The following is a 19,894-nucleotide window of genomic DNA, read 5'->3' on the forward strand; positions in this document are numbered from 1 at the left end:
AGATTAGCGAGAATTGTTCTCCCAAAGGATTTTGGGACATATGCAGATCTAAAGGAAATCCTAATCCCATTCCCAATCATTTTCCCTACCCTCAACCAAGTTGAAAGGTGGGATGTGTTGTTAATGGGGACAGTACCTCCTGGATTCTACTGCCCAATGGTCTGGGATTCAAAGGGTCAGCAGGGGAAAAAGTACTCCATACTTGATTCTCTTTGGTCTCCATGTGCCCAGATTTTTCTAAGGGGACTCTCTTAGATCTTCAAGCCTATTGCCAAAGAATTATGGAATGAGGGAAAGAACACATAAAGGTATGGGGTCGACTCTCTGGCCTCTCCACTGGGATCTTACACTGTTAAGAATTATTGTCTAGATAGAACCTTTGTTGAGAAGGACCCAGAATAATGAGTGGCCCAAGTCCTCTCGTGTCTTGGCTGGAAGGACTAAATAATCCAACTTAAAAAGCTCCCTGTTAAGACTCAAAATTTAAGGAAGTTTGTTTTCTGGCTTTATTATGTTTGTAGATCCAATTGATCTTTCTCCCATGGTGGAGCCTAAAGGTTAGAACTATCAGATATAAGAACAGAACAGACGTAAGGATGCTTTTCTAGGACTTACTCTTACTATGGCCTAGACCCCAAGATAGTTGATAGATCCAAAGCTAACAGTTTCATTTAGAGCTAGAGGGATTTAGGTAGACAATGCTCTAGCAAGGACTTGCAAACAGAATTCTTTAGGATTTCCTTCCCAGAGTTTTGGCGGGATTGTGAGGAGGCCCTTGCTCCCTCGTGGGAGGGATCCCCTTGGGAATTTGGGATTCCCTTCTAAGGTTTTCCTCTTTGGGCCCTGCTGAGAGGGGGAATATGGGAATGTGGAGCTCTGTGTGTGTGTATCTTTGTACCTCTCTCTGTGAGTCTCTCTCTCACACACAAGAGAGAGACAGACACATTCAAGGAGAAAAAGAAGATTAGTAGAAGACAGACACGTAGAGAGGAGATAGGCGAAGTGGGTATCAGAGACAGACAGATACAAAATGACCAAGAGAATGAGAATTTGAAGGGGAGGAGAGAGGCATGTGGAGGCAGTCAGACAGAGGAGAGGGAGAGAGACTGAAAGAGAGAAAGGAGAGGTAGAAAACAAATGAACAGGTAGGGAGAGAGGAGGAGGAAGAAAGAAAGAAAAAGGTGTTTGTCTTCCTGGAGGAGGAAGGGTCTATGTTGCTCTGTTGCAGGAAGGGTCTGTGTATTAGGGAGATGTGTGTTTATTTGCTTATGTGTCCGAGTTAGGTGTGCTTGCGGTGTGTGTGTGTGTGTGTGTGTGTGTGTCTGCTGGGGATATGTCAGGAAAGTGGGTGTGGCTGAAGACTTGCCTGGGGTCTGGAGTTGAGAGAATTCGAGGCCAGTTTCCAACAACAAAAAGCTGCTGAACAATCGCCGCTTTGACCTCTCCATTCTTCCCTCCCCCCTCCATTTCCCCAAAGCTAGGGAGGGGCACCATTCAGATGGGAGGCCAGACTCGGAGCCCCCCCACTTTCCGCTCCCACTATCTCCACAGCAGGGGCCTGCGTGCCCCCCTCCCCACTCGGAACGGGGCCAGGTTCTGCTGTCGTTTTGGCAGCAGCTCTCCCTACTGTGCTTTGAGATGGCTGTGGAAGGGAGGCAGCTGCCTGTCAGCCCGAGCCCGGCTGGCTCTTGGGAGAAAGTGCTCTCCCTCCCCCAATCTGGTGTCCGTAGCTCCTGCTCCTGCTGGGGGCTGCCAGGTGAGAGGCAGGGCCGGGCACAGGGGCGGGATAGGATGGGCAGGGGTCTCTGAGCTCCTCTTCGACCCTTATTTGGAGCCGGGGAATTCTCTGCTTGGCCCAAAGAGGAGCCGTTGTTCTCTGCAGAGCTCTGCTCTAACGTGGAAGGGGCGGTGAATACTGGTCATTGTATTTGTTGGCTGATACCAGTGTAGGGACATCCTACCTATTACTTGGAATCCTTCGCCTCTCTCACAAGGGCCTTCCCAGGGCCTGGGCTAAGGACGTGGTCAGACAAGCCAGCAGATGGGCAATAAGTGATAATGTCTAAGTACCGTGCGGCACATTTAGCCCCTCTGGAGTTTTACTTCTCCTGCCCTCCCGAGGACCAGCTCACACAAGTTGGCTCTGCCTGGGCATCCCCTGCTCCTCTGTCACTGTGTCTGGCTCTCCCTGTGGCCAGCGGTGAAGTCATAGAGCCCCGCTGTTGAAGTTGGGAGAAACCTAAGATAATCCCAGCAATATCTAGTTTTATATGAAATTGAGATCCAGAGCAAGTTCTGTCTTGTAAATGAGCCTTTCCTGATTCTTTCAACTGTGACTTCTGGCTCCCTTTCCCCAAAGTAGTTTGTATTCTCTTTGTGTTTTTGTACCTACTTATCTGTGTACGTGTTTTCTCCCCTGCTCCTTGAGAACAGGAGCTATTTTATTTCTGTCTGCATCCCTACGCTTAGCACATAGTATGAGCTTAGTAAAAATACTACTACTACTACTACTGATTATTAATACTAATATTAGAACCAGGAACTGCTAAACTCTTGGAGAGGAGGTTCTAACAGCTGCCAGAGTGGGGATGATCCAGAGCACTAGGGAGCCCATGGATGGGGCTCTGACCTTCATCTTCAGCAGCCTTCGTGACTCAAGCTTCAGGAAGACTGCCCACAAGGCTGGTGATGCAACTTCCCTTTCAAGCCTTTTCTAATCTGTCCTTCTGGCGGATTGGTAGAGGACAGATTATTTGTTCATATTCTCCATAGGAGAAAATTGAAGTTTGGGAAAGAGATGAATGCCAAGGTCACATGCTCTAGTCAGGGTCAGCGTTGGGATTCAAATCTAGGTCTTTCCACTGCATTACGCAGGTATTAAGGGGAGGTGCTTGGGGGTGAGGTGCAAATTGGGAAAGTGGGGGAGAGAAGAAGGAGGTGTTTTCTAAGCTTTCCATCTTGCCCCGTTTCATTTCCTAATCCTTCTTCAGGTGTTATCTTGTCTTTCTCCCTTACTTCCCTCTCCCTCATCCTGTGTGTTTGCACACACACACACACACACACACACACACACACACACACATCCCTCTTTGGGTTTGTCAGGAGCTGTGATAAGTCCCATGTTGGATGTCCAAACCTCAGGGGTTATTAGCTGCTGCTTGGCTCTCTTCTGTTACAGCCTCCTTCAAGACCTAGCCCCAAGTCCTGACATGCTTAGAGAGCGGAGCTGAAATGCCAGAGCTCAGCACTCCGGAATTGGGGCAGTCTGACATTCTCATTTACTTCTTTTGCTTACACAGAGATGGTACCTATGTATGCATGTGCATGTTTGAATGAGCAGTGAGATGTGCCCTGACTGGTTCCATCGCTCCATTCTTTGTATTCTTTTACCTCTTCTCCCTCATCTTTTCTTTAAATACTATTTTATTTTTCCAAATACACATAGATAGTTTTCAACATGCATTTTTTTTTAACGACTTTGTGTCTGTTTTTTTCTCCCTCTTCCCCTCTCCCTAAGACAGTAAATCATCTGATATAGGTTAAATATGTACAATCCTTTTAAACACATTTCCATATTTTCATGTTGGGCAAGAAAAATCAGACCAAAAGGGAAAAAGCCAGCTTCTCTCTCATCTTAACACTCCTTATTTTAGGATTTCTTGATCCTTGATTCTTCAGGTGTTCTGCCCAGAGTTGTCCCAATGTTATGTGATCCTCCCTAAAAGGTGACTACGATTATTAGCATTAAAATTTAACCTTTCCCCTCAATTTAATATTCTAGCAAACATTTACTAAGCACTTACTAGGAGCAAAGTACTGTGTAAAGAGCTGGGGACATAAAGATAGATATGAATCAGTTTGCCATCAAGGAGTGTGGGAGATGAGAACCCCTATACAAGTAATAAGTAAAAAGTGTAGGTTAAATAATACAGAGGAATGTCCAAGAAGGAAAGGGTGATAATAATAATGGATCAGGAAAGGACTTCTGTAGAAGGTGGCATCTTAAAGGAAGTTAGGATTCTCTGAGGAAGAAATAAAGGAGGAATGTATTCCAAAATGGTGGACAGATTGTACAAAGATACAGAGGCAAAGCATGGTGCATTATGTACAAGAAACAGCTAGCAGGTCACATTTTTCATTTTTTTTATTAAAGCCTTTTATTTTCAAAACATATGATTAAATAATTTTCAACATTTACCCTTGTAAAACCTTGTGTTCCAAATTTTTCCCTCCCTCCCCTCTCCTTCCCCCCAGAGAGCAAGTAATTCAATATATATTAAATGTGTAATTTTCACAATTATCATGCTGCACAAGAAAAATCAGATCAAAAAGGGAGAAAATGAGAAAGAAAACAAAATGCAAACAAGGACAATAAAAAGAATGAAAATTCATATTCAGTCCCCATAGTTTTCTCTCTGGGTGCAGATGGCTCTCTTCATCACAAGACCATTGAAACTGGTCTGAATCATTGTTGAAAGGAGCCAAGTCCACCAGAATTGATTATTATATAATCTTGTTGCTGTGTAAAATAATCTCGTGGTTCTGTTCATTTCACTTAACATTATATCATGTCTCTCCAGGCCTCTCTGAAATCATCCTGCTGGTCATTTTTTACAGAACAATAATATTCCATAATATTCATATACCATAACTTATTTAGCCATTCTCCAATTGATGGGCATCCACTCAGTTTCCAATTTCTTGCCACTACAAAAAGGGCTGCCACAAACATTTATGCACATGTGGTCCTTTTCCTTCCTTTATGATCTCTTTGGGATACAGGCCCAGTAGAAACACTACTGGATCAAATGGTATGCATAATTTAGTAAATCACTCTTAAGGGTATCATGAGGAGAATGATAATGAAATGAGTCTTGAAGGAGAGCTATAGGGTAGATGGCTATAAATACAGATTAAGGCATTTTATCCTTGAAACAACAGGAACCTAATGAAGATTTTTGAGGAAGATGCAGCATGGCATAGTCATAAGTATTTTTTAGGGATATAAGTTAGGCAGCTCTGTAGAAGAAGAATTGAAACCAGTTAGGAAGCTACTGTAATAGTTAAGACAAAGTGAAATGAAGGCTTGAACTAACTAGGTCTGTGAGTATAGAGAAGGGGTCAGATTCAAGAAAAGTTGTGCAGGTCAATGGAACATGGCTGCTGATTGCATGGTGTGTGTGTGGCGGGGAGGGATGAGAAAATTATGAATGACTGTGATTGTAAACCTGAGTGACTTCAAGAGTAGTGGTGATTTTGATAGGAATAGGGAAATTTGGAGGATGATTTTTTTGTTTGTTTTTGTTCTTGGAGGGGTGGGGTTTGGAAAATGTAAAGAGCTCCCTTTTGGATTTGTTGAGTTTGAGATGTCTGCAGGCTATCTAGGTGAAATTATCCTGCATGTGTCTGGTAATGTGAGACTAAAGTTTAGTGGGAGGATTGGGGTTGTTGTGTGGATTTTGTTGTTAACTGCAGATAATGATAATTGAACCAATTAGAATGTTGAAGGCTTCTAGGGAGAATGGATAGGGCCTTAGAGGTGTCCTCATTTAGTGTTGAAGGAAGATGATAAACTAGCAGAGAAGACTGAAAATGGTTGGACAGAAAGATAAAAACAATTAAAGATAACATTGTCACAGAAATTAAAGGCAGAGAATTCATCCGAGAAGAGTGGAAGATTCACTATGTCAAAAGCTACAGCGGGTCAAGCTGAGGACAAAGAGGAGGCCATTATATTTAGGACATAGGAGATCATTGCTTACCGTGGAAAAGCAATTTCATTGAAAGGAATGCAAATCTATAGGCAATGATAACTCTTTCTAGGAATTTGTCTGTGTAAGAGAGAAGGAATATAGGAATATAGCTTGAGGAAATAGCATTCATTGAGGAAAAGTACAAATAAAGATTTTTCCAAGCTCAGGAATTTGTGGACATATGTGTAAGCCTTGGAAGAAGAGTTAATGTATAGGAGAGATTGAAGATGAGAGATTGATCAAGGTGCCAAATCTCTGTAAGTGAATGGAATGGATTAGGATTGTGAACATAAGAGATGGGGTTAGCCTTGATAAAGAGAAGGTTCATATTCATCAGTGACCTAAAGCAAAGTTAGAGAGAATGGGAGATTTTGAGCAAGGTTTTCAGGTGTGGAATCAAAGCAAATAGGGAGCTCATGACAGCAAAGGAAGAGAGAGAGTCTTTTGAGAGGAAAGGTAGAAGAAGTGGTGAGGTGAGGAGTGAGGAAAGGGTTCAGAGAAGCCACTGTTGAAGAACGTGATAGAAAAGAATAAGAGCATAGTTGTATGATAGTGAGGACTAAATTAAGATTAGATGACAAATTTCTGGTGAAAATACAGTTGCTATTTGGTCTCCGTGACTATTTAGCAAGAATAGAAAATGGGTACCATGGTTGGGATTTATCGAGTGATAGTACAAAGAGAAAAGAATTAAAAGGTAGATGATAGTGTGTGTTTGCACTGGTTAATCAAAGAGTCAAAACTGTGGATTATGGAATAGGAATGATAAATTATGGTACATGAGAAAGAGAGGAAGAGAGATAGGAGGAGGGAAGGAGGAAGGAAGGGAGGGAAAGATAAAGAGAGGGAGGGAAGGGAAGAGAAAGGGAGGGAGGGCTGGGGTTCTCTGAAAATCAAGATTTTGTCTTTTCTATTAGACCTAATTGATCTGTCTTTGTAAAGGGCAGAACTCTGGAGAAGTATACTGGAAACAAGATGTTTACTCAGTGGAAGTGGAAGTGGAAATCTCTAGTTTACATGTACTTAGTACTTAATAGAGTTCTACAAGATTGACACCTATGATGATGTATTTATAATAGAGTTTATGAGAACCAACAAGAACTGGGAGAGACATTCCATCTCCCACCGCCATCGTGGTGGCTGGTCTGTCTTCCTTCATTTCTCCAGTGAGACCAAGGCCCGTCTGAAGGCCCTCCAGAAAGCTAGCCAGGCCCCAAGTGAAGGAGACAGACTGTGAAGAAGACAATAAAGACTTTACTTTATCCTTGACTATTCTCATGGTGATTACTCTACTGAAACCAAGGCTGGTCCCGAGACCTCCAGAAAGTTAACCAGGATATTACATGTTTTGGTCTACCCTATTAGGTTTCCGAAAGGAAAGACTCCACCACATTTCATTTTATTGAAAGTGCCCTGAGGGCAAGTATCCTGACTTCAGGTACTGTGTTAAACATCAGTGTACCTATCGGTTGTCTTCAGGATTGGATAAACCCTGGGAAAGAAAACTCCAGGAAGATGAGAGCTTAGATAATCTTGAAGACAGTTGAGACTCTCTGGAGCCTCCTTTCCCTCCAGGAATACATGGGGGTTACCTTTGCTTTTTCCCCTCCAAGAACATTTTTTTGAAAGGTAGCACGATGGGAGGGCACTGGACCTGGAGTTAGGGCGTTAGGGAGACCTTTGTTTAAACTTTACTCCACATACTTCCTTTCTGTATGATCCTGAATAAGTCACAGAACCTATGACTCACAGTTTCCTTATCTGTAAAATAAAGGAATTGGATACTAAATTCCCTTTAGCTTTTAATCTAGGATTCTATGATCTCCTGTAGTCAAATCTTGGTCCTTTTAGGGTCCTTGTTTTGTTTTAAGATCTTTTGATTTCTTTCTCCCTTTTTCTTAACTTCTAGCATCAGAATTCCTTAGATTCATGACTAAATTGTTTAGTCTTATTTGACTGCCTCCATCATGAAAACTCCTGAACTGTTGGTATATTTGGAAAGACTTATTCTACGTGAATAGCAGCACTCTTCTCCTCCAGCTAGGCTGATTTCTTAACTACAATCCTTCTTTCTTACAAATCATGACTTTTATTGCCTTTGCAATTTTGCCCATGTTGTGACTTTCTTGGAGAGCCTTTCCTCCTCAGTGGCTGTGAAAACATGCTCATTTGCCAAGGCCCAATTCTTCTCATATCTTGTCAGTGCATCCTTCCCTAATTGTTCTTTTTAATTAATTAATTTAAAAAAAATTATAGCTTTTTATTTACAAGATATATGCATGGGTAGTTTTTCAGCATTGACCCTTGCAAAACCTTCTGTTCCAACTTTTCCCTTCCTTTCCCCCCACCCCCACCTCTAGATGGCAGGTAGACTAATACATGTTAAATATGTTAAAGTATATGTTAAGTGCAATATATGTTTACATATTTATACAGTTATCTTGCTGCACAAGAAAAATCAGATTTAGAAATAAGGTAAAAATAATCTGAGAAGGAAAACAAAAGTGCAAGTGGACAAAAACAGGAGTAGAAATGCTATGTTGTGGTCCACACTCATTTCCCATAGTTCTCTCGCTGGGCATAGCTGGTTCTCTTCATTATTGAACAACTGGAATTGATTTGATTCATCTTCTTGTTGAAGAGGGTCACGTCCATCAGAATTGATTGTCATGTAGAATTATTGTTGAAGTGTATAATGATCTTCTAGTTCTGCTCATTTCACTCAGCATCAGTTCATCTAAGTCTCTCCAAGCCTCTCTGTATTTATCCTGCTGGTCATTTCTTACAGAACAATAATATTCCATAACATTCATATACCAATTTATTCAGCCATTCTCCAATTGGTGGGCATCCATTCAATTTCCAATTTCTAGCCACTATAAAAAGGGCTCCTGGCTACATTTTCTGACCATTCTGGATTATTTATGTCTTTTGTCAAATGTGATACCCATAATTGAAGATGGTATTCCAGACATGAGCTGACTGTGGCTAAGTAAAATAGGACACCATATCTCTCTGATTGCAGCCTAAGATTGTTTTAGTTATTTAGTTGCCTTATTACTCTTTTGCTTCATTCTGAACTCATAGTCCACTAAAACCCTCAGATCTTTCTATATCTCATTCTGCAAACTGAGTTTATCTCTCTTTGCCAGGTGGTGAGTAGCATGCTTCATTATTTTTCCTTCTAGGGTTATGGTTGGTTGTTTCATTGGTCAGAGATCTTAATTAAATTTTTCAAAGATTTTTATCTTTATGATATTTTCACAATAAATATTCCTTCCAGTTCTGCTCTCTTCACTATCAGCTCATATAAGTAAGTCTTCTTGGGTTTCTCTGAAACGCTCTCCATCATTTCTTACAGTACAATTTGTTGTTCAGTCATTTCAGTTGAATCCGACTCTTTGACCCCATTTGAGAATTTCTTGGCAAAGAACTAGAGTGGTTTACCATTTCCTTCTCCAGCTCATTTTATAGATGAGGAACTGAGGTCAGTAGGGTTAACTGACTTTCTCGGAGTGATGCAGCTAGTGAATGTCTGAGGCCAGATTTGAAATCGGGAAGATGAGTCTTCCCGAGTCTAGGCTCTGCTTTCTATCTGCCGTACCACCTAGGTGTCCCTACAGTACAATAGTATTCTGTTACATTTATATCTCATAATCTGTTCAGCTGTTCCTCGATTGATAGACACCTCCTTAGTTTCCAGTTTTTTTTCACCATAAAATGAACTGGTAAAATATTTTTGTATATATGAGTCATTTTCCTCTTTTTTGGAGAACTCTTTTTTGGAGACTTTCAGAGTATAAACCTAGTAGTGTTAGTTCTGAGTCAAAGAGTGCAGTTGGTTGACTTTTGGGATTTAGCTCCAATTTGCTTTCCAGAAAGGCTAAATCAATTCATAGCTCCACCAACGCTGCATGAATGTGCCTATTTTGTCCTCTAAAATTTGTCATTTGAATTTTCTGTCGGCTTTGCCAATCTGATGGGGGGAGTGGAGAAGAGGAAGGAACCTCGGAGTTGATTTCCTTTACATTTTTTAAATTATTAGTGGTTTAGATCATTTTTTCGTAGCACAATTAATATTTTAGATTTCTTCTCTTGGAAAAATGCTCTTTTCTTGTTTTAATATCTTTTCATGGTTGTTAATCTTTTTTTCTCAACTGGACTGTGAGCTTCCCAAGGGGAGGGGATGGGTCTGACACATCTTTCATGTTTCAGGGGACTGTTCCCAAAACGATATAGTAAACATCCAATAGAGTGAAATAAGCAATCCATTAGAGACAGATCAGATACATAGTACCGGAAAAGAATAGGGAAGCAGAGGAAGAATGGAGAAAGAAGAAAAAGAAAAGGAAGAGGAGGAGAAAGAGAAGAAAGAATGGGAGAAGGTACACACTTGTATTTGAGGCCTGGGGGTAGGGTCTTACCACCCTGGAAACCCAGCTTCCTCTGATTCTGCTGGGATTTGCCTATTTCACAGGCAAAGTGCCAGCAACCCATGAGCTGTTGTTCAGACCTGAGTCATACACCCAGCCTTAGAGTCTCTAATCAGAGGGTACCACCCATTCTACCCTCCTGCAATCTGCACCCTACCCATTTGCAAAATAAGGGGGTTAGACTATTAAATGATCTCTGAGTTTCTTTCCAACTCTAAATCCATGATCTCTTGGGTCTAATCAGTCTTCTAATTTTTGTCTTTTTGCTTCTGAAATTCCATTTACTTGGAATATCCTCTGTCTCCAACTCTCCTTTCTTGTAAACATCCTACATGGCTTAGATGCCAACACTTCCATGAAGCATTCCTTGACTTTCTCATCTGAAAGTGAGCTCTCTCTCTTTTTTTTGAATTCTACCCTTCCCCAGAGCTCTTTTATTGGTCATATTCTATCCTATATTGTAATTGTTTGTATAAATGAATGATTCTTCCTACTCATGGGTAGTTTTTTCTTTTTTTATTGTATGTGAGGTAATCAAGGTTAAATGACTTGCCCAAGGGCATACAGTTAATAAAGGTTAAGTGTCTGAGGTCAGATTTGAAATCGGGTCCTCCTGACCCCAGGGCTGGTGCTTTATCCACTGCATCACATAACTGTCTTCCTGTGCACTCTTCTTGAAAGCAGGGGCTAAGGTTTATTTGTTTGACTTTCCCTTTCAGGGTTGACCACAAAAAACATTTATAAATTAATGAGATCTTTGCACTATAAATTCAAATGTTTGGCCCACTGACTTGAACTGAACTTTGTTGGGACAGTACAGTAATCATCCCAGGGGTAATTCATCACCTGACACATTATATTCCATTCCACCTGGGCTGCTTTCTCAGGCCCAAGATTTGCTTTATAATTTAGTTATCTAGTGTCAGGATGGAAAGTAACCACATAGGCCTATCGCTTTTTATGGAGTAGAAGGAAAAATAACTTACTCAGAGATCACACAAGAGATCAGAGATCAGCACTTCAAGGGCTCTTTTCACTAAATATGGTTTTCTGAGATAGACTGTGTCAGCCTAAATGGGTGAGGTATTCCTCCCAGTAGCCTCTCCTCTCTCCCTACCAGAAATGCCTCCCAATTTAAAGTATCATTTCCCTCCGTCTTCTCTTTCAGACTGTCTTTTCAAGGTGTGCCCCATGAACCGATACTCAGCCCAGAAGCAGTACTGGAAAGCCAAGCAGACCAAACAGGACAAAGAGAAGATCTCTGATGTTGTCCTACTCCAGAAGCTCCAGGTGAGGAGGGGTAGGACTCTGGGGAGGAGTGGAAAGGGATCTCAGGACATAAACATTGGAGCACAGAGCACAGAATGTTCGAATGTAAAAATTCAATGTTGGAAGGAGACAAGATAGTCCAAACCTCTCTGGGCCACTTGGGCTTACCTAAGTGAAGTCTGTTAATCTTCATTGCCAACTACTCATTTTGTCTTCAATGTGTAGAAATGTCCTGCTCCCAATCTTCCTTTGTCCACGTTGTCCATCTTCCACTTCTCTGACTTGCCCCCAGCAGAGACTTGACCCTATTCCCTGATCTTGTTGCTCTTTGTTATGTCTGAGTGTCCATTCCAAGGACTTGACCTTGGCAAGAAGCTCTGACCTTGAGGCTGTCTCCAGCCTTACTTCCCAAAACTCTTTAGCACACTTAATCCCCTTGGGTGGTTGCTCAAGCTTGAGCTAAGAGGATGAGCTTATTGGGGTTAAGGAGCGGGGAGAATCACCCTACGTCCCTTCTGTCCCTTGCAGCTGCCTGGCAGATGTGAGCAGCACAGGAAGTGGGGGTGGGTGGTGGACCGATTGCCTGTGGCAGAGTTATAAATAACTTCAAGTGTGTCTCTTCCTGGCCAGGAGGAGGGTGGCCCGTCTCTTACAAGGTTCTTTTCTCCTCTGTGACAGGCAGAGGCTGTGTCCCATGCTAATTCAAAGCCAGGTGTGCAAGACTACACTATCACATACACACATGTGCACACATTCAGATGAGTATTTGCTTATTCATAGTTTCATACTTAATACATTTAGGGTTTAATAGGGTGCCTGACACACTAACAGGTCCATAATAAACGCTCTTCCACACTTTGCACACTTAAACTAGAGGTTCGTAATCAGAGATTTAAACACATTAACAGACCTGGTATCTGTGAATCTATTAAAAAAATTTTTTTTTTTGGATAACTATTTCAATGTTATGCATTTTCTGTCTTACACATTTAAAATTATTATTCTGAAAAAGGAATCTATAGGTTTCATAAGATTGCCAAAGGAGTCCATAATTCAACCCCTTAACTTAGACTCATTTTTTAGATATAGATGTATACAAATTCACATCTTTGGTGTGTTGTTTTTTTGCATATACACAGTCATAGATATAGGAAGCAGGATAGCATGGTGCAAAAAGTATTGCACGTGGAGTTGGAGGATAAATCAGACTTTCCAAATTAAATCAATATATACTTTGATACTAAATGACTTTAATTTAAAGCTGGAATAGTGAGATAGGTAAAAAGGGTGAAAATTATGTTGAGAAATATGCTTCAGAAATAAGGAATGAGAGGGGACAAAGACTTATATCTTACACAGAAATCTCACAACTATACATCATCCCCTTCTTTGAGAACTGGACGAATGCTGAATAACAAAAAAAAAAAAAAAACAAAAAACAAAAAAACAAACCCAAGCGATTATATAAATTATCTTGTTATCTTGTTAACAAAGAAAAAAATTCCTCATTATTAATGTGGAATCCATTTCTGAATCAGTCTATATTTAGTGAGACCATTGGCTTTTTAGAGAAAATATCAAAATGAGTACTAAGTTGGATGAAATAATAAAAATGAAGAGAAAAAATAAGATGCAACTAAAATGAGTCCAACCTGACTTATTTAAATAAGGTATTGATCTTTTAAAAAATGGAATATGGATAGAAAAAGGACCTTGGCACTGATTTGCTACAGCACTTTGAGTCAAAGGTTTAATTGACATCAGGTGAAGAGACCAAATTAATTTAAGAAGCACTTTAGTCAGCAGATATTTATTTGGCTTACAAACCAAATAGAGATTTATGGCAGCCAAAGGCAATACAAGTTTAACATATCGACTCATTTATAAAAATGTTACAGAGAAAGATGATGGAAGACAATAAGCACAATTGGAGATAATAAAACAGAGGGAAGCTGTAAAGGTAATCAGTTTAAAGAAAGCTTGGCAAGGCCCCTAACTAAACAAAGCCATACTGAGAATATTTAAGGATGAAATTGGAAGGAGTACAATAATCAGAAGAAAGAAGGAAAAGATCAGCAAAGTGCTTTATTCATTCATTTAAAATAACAAACCCTTTTCTCATTGAGAAAAGTAGATCTGCCCACTTTTAACACTATGGTTTTAGATATTCCTCTAGAAGATTATTATTGAATGGAATTATGGTTTTGGATGCTATAGGAAGTATATATGAGATGGAGGAAGAGAACACTGTTGATGGTGACAGTGACAATCAGAGTAGTGAAAATGAAAAGGGGGAAATGAGAGTCAAGACAGAGAGAATGAGAACAGTGAGAGTGAAAACATTGAAAGAGATCAGCAGGTTTTGAACTCCATGTTTCCAAGCTTTGGTGACTCCTCTCTGGCCCATTCTCTCATCTTCCAGCTCCCTCCCTGTGGAATGTGGTTACTTAGAACAAGAAAATGGAACCATTTCTTTCACCCTTGAATGAATGAGGTTGGGTGGAGCCCGTGCCATCTCAGTGTCGTATGAAGTGCAGAAATTTCAACCATTGCAGCCCTTCTTAATCCCAAAGATACTCCAGACTTTGATTTCATTCATTTCCAATTCATGCCCTCTTCTTAGGAGATGCAGGGAGATCTGCCCTCTGGTCAATGAAGCTTAATTAGGGAGAATGGTCTCTGAATTTTCACCTCATTTCACTTAGTAACACCTCGAGCTTGGAGGACAGAGATTCTGTAGCACAAGTTCTTGGTCTGTTTTGTCACTGGTGAACTCAGAGATTAGACTTATTGCCTCCATTCCCCTTATACAGATTTAGACTCAAAGACCCGGATTTGTCTAATGAGCAAAAGGAGCACTGGCCAATCAGCAAACTTGGCTTCTTATCCCAACTCCGTCACCGATTTACTGTGTAACTTTGGGCAAATTATTTCTCTCTGAGTCTTAGCTTTTATTTTTGTAAAATAAAGGATTTAGACCACATGGTAACTTATATTCCCTTCTAGCTTGGGTAGTTTGTGAGTAATGTTAGGAAATAAGATATATCTTGGCTCTTTCTAGATATGGCTTCATAGTATCAAGAAGAAACTTTAGAGATCAATGGTCATGAGGGGATCATAGAGTTATATCTGGAAGGATTCTTAAGAAAGTAGTAGTATTGGAAAGCTTGCTGAATTTGGAAATAAAACACTTAGGCTCACACCCTGATTGTCATTTATTTCTTGTGACTTCCTCTGGGTCTCAAGTTCCTTATCTGGAAAATACAAGGATTGGATTTGGTGACTTTTAAGGATCAAATCTTAAAGTTTAGTACAGTACCTGGCACTTAAAAGGCACTTAAATGCTAGTTTGATTGACTGATTGGTCTACCTCTCCTCATTTTGTAGATGAGGAAAGTGACACCCAGGTTAGATAAGTCCCTTGCCTTTTGTCATTCAGATAGTTACTGGCAGAACTGGACCTAACACAATAGGCTGCCAAATCACGTTCCTTCTACAACATTCTAGGTCTCAGCTTTGGATTCTCACTCTGGACTTGGCTACCTATCCTGTGCCCGCTCCAGCTGGGCTGGTTCTGAGCTTGGGAGTCACTGACTCATTTTAGATACTCTCAGGGATAAGGGCATCTGGGAATCCTTTCAAGAGTGGCACTAACTCCCACCCCCAGACTTTAGAGAGTCTTGCCCTTCCCTGCCTGCCTGCCCTCTATCTCTGTCCTCTTAACTCAGTCTAAGAGAATAAGTCGGTGGGGCCTTAGAGGACCAGTGGGAGGAGAGGGGAGAAGCCAGGAAGAACTGAAATCAGTAGAAAGGAGTTCCTGACTGAGAAGTGTGAAGGAATGCCTAGGGAAGACTTCCTTCATGTGAAAAAGAAAACATTAGGAGAACCACTACTGAGTTTGAACTTTCCTTTGTGGTATAAATAATCGTATCTCATATTTATAGAGCTCTTGCTTTGTGGCTTACAAAGGGCCTTTCTCACAATAACCCCATGGATAGATAGTGTCAGTGTTGCCATCTACATTGTACAGATGAGGGAATTGAGATAAAGGGGAATGAAGCCCAGGAGGTCACATAGCTAGTTGGAGTCAGAGGTGGGGTCATAGGAGCTGGTGAGAAACCTTTGATTCAGAAAAATAAAATAAATTGTTCCAGGTGTCACAGGGATTAAATATCAGAATTGGGATGGCAGAGGCAGGCAGAAGTAGGATTCAAATCCAGAGCTCTTTCTACTGTGCCTCTTTCCTTACCCATTACCACTGGGTACTCTGTTGCCTACTGAGGAGAAAAGCCCTTGTCAAATACAACAAGAAGTAGCATTAGAAAGGACATGCAGTCCACTGGGGGTGTGGGAGTTAAGAAAGAGGTGATCCAATCCAGGATGGAGGAGTGTTTTTATGGGGTTTATATTGGCAGAAAGTTTGTGCTCTAACAATGGATGTGAAAGACACCCAATTCAGCTGGGAAATCTTTCCTTGTAGGATTTTAAGAATGGGTAGACTATCACAAATGTTGGATGCTATTCAGAGCCTTAAGCCTCTCTCGCCTGTAATCAGCTTCCTGGGATATCATTGGCTCAGAGCAAACAACCCCAATTCTTGAATCTTCAGTCTGAGATTGGTGGATCCTGGTTCTTCATGACCCCTGAGGTCAGAAATCTGCTGTACTTAATATAGGCATTTACCCATATCCTCATTTCTTGACTGCTATCATCACCTTTGGTGGCTTAGATTTAGCATTCACTTCCCTCTTTCCCTTTTACCCATTATTTGCCCACACTCAAGACCACAAAGTACCGTGTCCTTTTTTTTTTTTATTCCATAGTATTTTATTTTTCCAAGTACATGTAAAGATAGTTTTCAACATTCATTTTTATAAAACTTTGCATTCCAAATTTTTCTCCCTCCTTCCCAAGACAGCAAGCAATCAGATGTAAGTTAAATATGTGTAATCTTTTAAAACATATTCCATATTTGTCATGTTGTGAAGGAACAATCAGACCAAAAGGGGGGAAAACTATAAGAAAGAAAAAGCAAACAAATAATAAAGGTGGATCAAAGCATAGTTTGATCCACATTTAATCTCCACAATTCTCTCTCTGGATGTGGATAGCATTTTCCACCTCCAAAACTAGTTTCCTAGCTGTTTATTCATAAGGGAAAAGTGAGCATGTAAGTTAAGAAATAATATTCCAGACTTAGGTTAGTAGAGAGGGAACATGTTACAGTAGTTAGAGAGAGAGAGATGGCTTCAAAGTCAATGAGACTTGGATCCAAATCCTGATGAGACCCTGGGCAAGTAACCTTTTCAGGGCTTCCCAAGCTCCTTTCTAAATTTGTAGGTTACAGAGCAGTTGTCTTGGTAGAGGGAGCGTGTTTATTTTGAGTTTCCTAATCTAATGAAATCACAGATCCAGTACAGAAAAGTGATAGGAAAAGTCTACCTGATTCCAGATTAAATCAGACCTATGCTTTCTATCCTAATCAATAACTATATATCTCCGGGCCTAACATGGTCTAGGGACTTTGCCTAGGAGATGGATGTTGTATTGTCTGCTCTCACTATGGCCCTGAAAGAAAATGGCTTTGTTGTTCTAGAATATGTCCTGGCTAAGTTTGTAACTTATTTATCTGGGTTTTATGGAGTGTTACCATTGGTCCACCCTTTCAATCCAAGGCTCATCTTCAGCCAATCAGGAAGTCTCGGTTTGGGATGCTTCACCTTGAATGTTTTTAAATCTCTCATGATCTGTTGCTCAAACTTGATCTGTAATTTTAGTCGTGCACTCTGAGAAGTAGTGTGGCTTAGAAAATAGGGAGATTCCCTCTGTCAGGAAGACCTGGGTTTGATTCCCACCTTTAACTTATGTATTTCATATTGACTGCATGATGCTGGACAGGTTACTTAACCTGTCACTGCTGAAGAGAATTCTGTGACTAGGAGTTGCAGAAAAGTCCCTGCCTTGCCTCAGTTTCCTCAGTCTCTCTTGACTAGGAGAGGCTGACTTTGTTTTAGTCATCTTGATCTATATCTCTATCCAGATGGCTCTGGAGGGAAAAATAAGGTAGGTGACCTTGTACAGCCCCCCTTCACTTAAATCCAATTCACTTGAATACCATGGTATTACCTCCCTTCTTTTTGAAAATGAAGGATAAACAACAACAATCCTGGAACAGGAAATAATGAATTTCTGATCTAATGTGTCTATAGTGTTCCCATGATAGCTTATTTGGGAAAGCTTTGTCTCCCCACAGAGAGACTCTCTTCTAATCCTTTCCTTATTCTTTACTTTTTCCCCAAATTTGTATCTTTTTGTAGCATGCAGCCCAAATGGAACAAAAGCAGAACGAGACAGAAAACAAGAAAGTTCATGGAGATGTGGTGAAGTATGGCAGTGTCATACAGGTAGAGACTCACCTCCATCCTCATTGCTTCAGTGTCTCCCTTCTTCTTCCATCCCAACCTCAACCTCCATCTATCCTTCATATCTCGCCTCATTCATAGGTGCTTGGAAATTGGTGCCCTTTGAAGAAATGAACTTATTATTTCTTCTTTCTCTTCCTCCCCTATTTTATCTGGAGAGAATTGGGAGGAAGTGTGATATCAGGAGGAAACTTAAGGAATGGAGAAGGTAACCTTAAGTTACCATCTTTGGGGTGGTAAACTGACCCCTGGGACATAAGGATGTGTGTGGATGTGTGAGCAGCTTGATTTGTCTCTCTGTGTTGTGATTTTGTGAGTGTCTTGGTATAAGGCAAATTGTTTCTAACTTGATTAAGACCTGGGTATGATTGTGAATGTGTAAATTTGTAGCTCTTTGGGTTAGATTATGATTAGACTGTAAGATTTGGGTGTTATAAGTGTATTTTTGTGACTTTATCAGGCTAAGGTGTGATTTTTGTGTGGCTGTATGGTTGCACTTGTGTGGTTTTGTGACTAAATCACAAATGCATGGCATGATGATTGAGAAAAGATGTAGCTTTTTCCGCCCCCCTAATTTCATGTACTTCATGTACTATTTAGAGGTTTTCACAGGATATAGTGAGGAAACAGAAAGATATCTTGAAATTTAGGGCCACGTAAACTTGAATGCATCAGTAGAGGACAGAAGGAACTGAACATTTTCTCCACAAGTTAATTATAAATTGTGATATTAGGCATTAATTTAGTTTCATCATTTGGAATAGCAGTCTAAGAATCTTTCCCCAGAATTTGTATAATAGTATTTAAAGACAGCAACTTTCAGAGGCTATCTTGTGAGCCCTGATTTTGTTGTAATTGATGGATATGATTGTGAATATAGATTTTTTTTGGTCACTGATTCTATCTGTGATTAATACATGATTGATCATGAATGTGTATGTTTTGGTGGCTGTGATTCTGTGTGACTAATGGTGCAACTGTAAATGTTATTTTTGGTTGACTGTCTTTATGACTGTGCTTGTGTGTGATTGAGGGATAGGTTGTGAATGTGTCTTTTTTGGGGCACAATAAAGTGCCAAGTCTGGTGTCAGGAAGACTCATTTTTGTGAATTCAAATCTGGCCTCAGATACTTTCTGGTTATCTGATCCTGGGCAAATCATTTAACCCTATTTTCTTTAGTTTCCTCATCTGTAAAATGAATTGAAGAAGAAAATAGTGATTCGCTTCAGTATCTTTGCCAAAAAAACCTCAAATGGAGTCACAAAGAGCTGGACATGACTAAAAAATGACTGAACTTATATTTTTTGTCAATTTTTTTTCTTTCTGTGATTGTGATTCTGCATGTGACTGAATGGATTTTTTGGGTGATTGTTTCTATAATTGTGCTTGTATGTGACTGATGGGTGTGGTTGTTGTATATTTTCTGGCGACTATTTATAACTGTGATTCTCTGTATGGTATGATGTGTTTGTGAGATTGTGCATGAATATATTTGAGTAACTGTGTGTAACCAGGCATATGGGACACTGTTTTTGTGAGTCTCTGTACATGTCTGACTGCCTGTGCCATGGTGTATGTGTGGGTTCTGAGGTCATTGCTGGCTCAGCTCCCTTTGTTGGGAGCTCTCATTTAACACTTGGGATTGGCCATTACAACTTCCTGTCCCTATCTCCTTTTCTTTTCTTTCAGCTTCTTCACATGAAAAGCAACAAGTATTTGACTGTGAATAAGAGGTTACCAGCTCTGCTGGAGAAGAATGCCATGAGAGTGACCCTGGATGCCACTGGAAATGAGGGCTCCTGGCTCTTTATACAGCCTTTCTGGAAGCTTCGAAGCAATGGGGACAATGTGAGTCCCAAGCTGGTAACTGAGAAGAGTTAGGAAGGAGTTGAGACTTCTCAAACATCAAAGGTCAAAAGGTCCCATTAGAGGCTGAGACAATTGGATTTGGTCTTTCTCCCATATCTTCGTTTCTGATCCTTTTGGAGAATGGGCTGGGGTGAACATTGATCCTCC

At 40.5% G+C, this 19,894-nt stretch overlaps 1 protein-coding gene across 3 annotated transcripts in view; it reads left to right on the forward strand.

Annotated features, from left to right (window-relative positions):
* The window catches only part of ITPR3 (inositol 1,4,5-trisphosphate receptor type 3), a 117,685-nt gene that overhangs the window by 25,236 nt on the left and 72,555 nt on the right, over window positions 1-19,894 (forward strand). For all 3 annotated transcript variants that reach the window (XM_051996406.1, XM_051996407.1, XM_051996408.1), the window contains exons 3-5: window positions 11,355-11,476; window positions 17,773-17,859; window positions 19,568-19,726. In XM_051996406.1, coding sequence (XP_051852366.1) covers window positions 11,355-11,476; window positions 17,773-17,859; window positions 19,568-19,726 — 368 coding nt within the window. The remainder of the gene's footprint in view (window positions 1-11,354; window positions 11,477-17,772; window positions 17,860-19,567; window positions 19,727-19,894) is intronic.

This window comes from Antechinus flavipes, chromosome 4 (genome assembly GCF_016432865.1).
Source record: "Antechinus flavipes isolate AdamAnt ecotype Samford, QLD, Australia chromosome 4, AdamAnt_v2, whole genome shotgun sequence".
NCBI classification, from domain to species: Eukaryota; Metazoa; Chordata; class Mammalia; order Dasyuromorphia; family Dasyuridae; genus Antechinus; species Antechinus flavipes.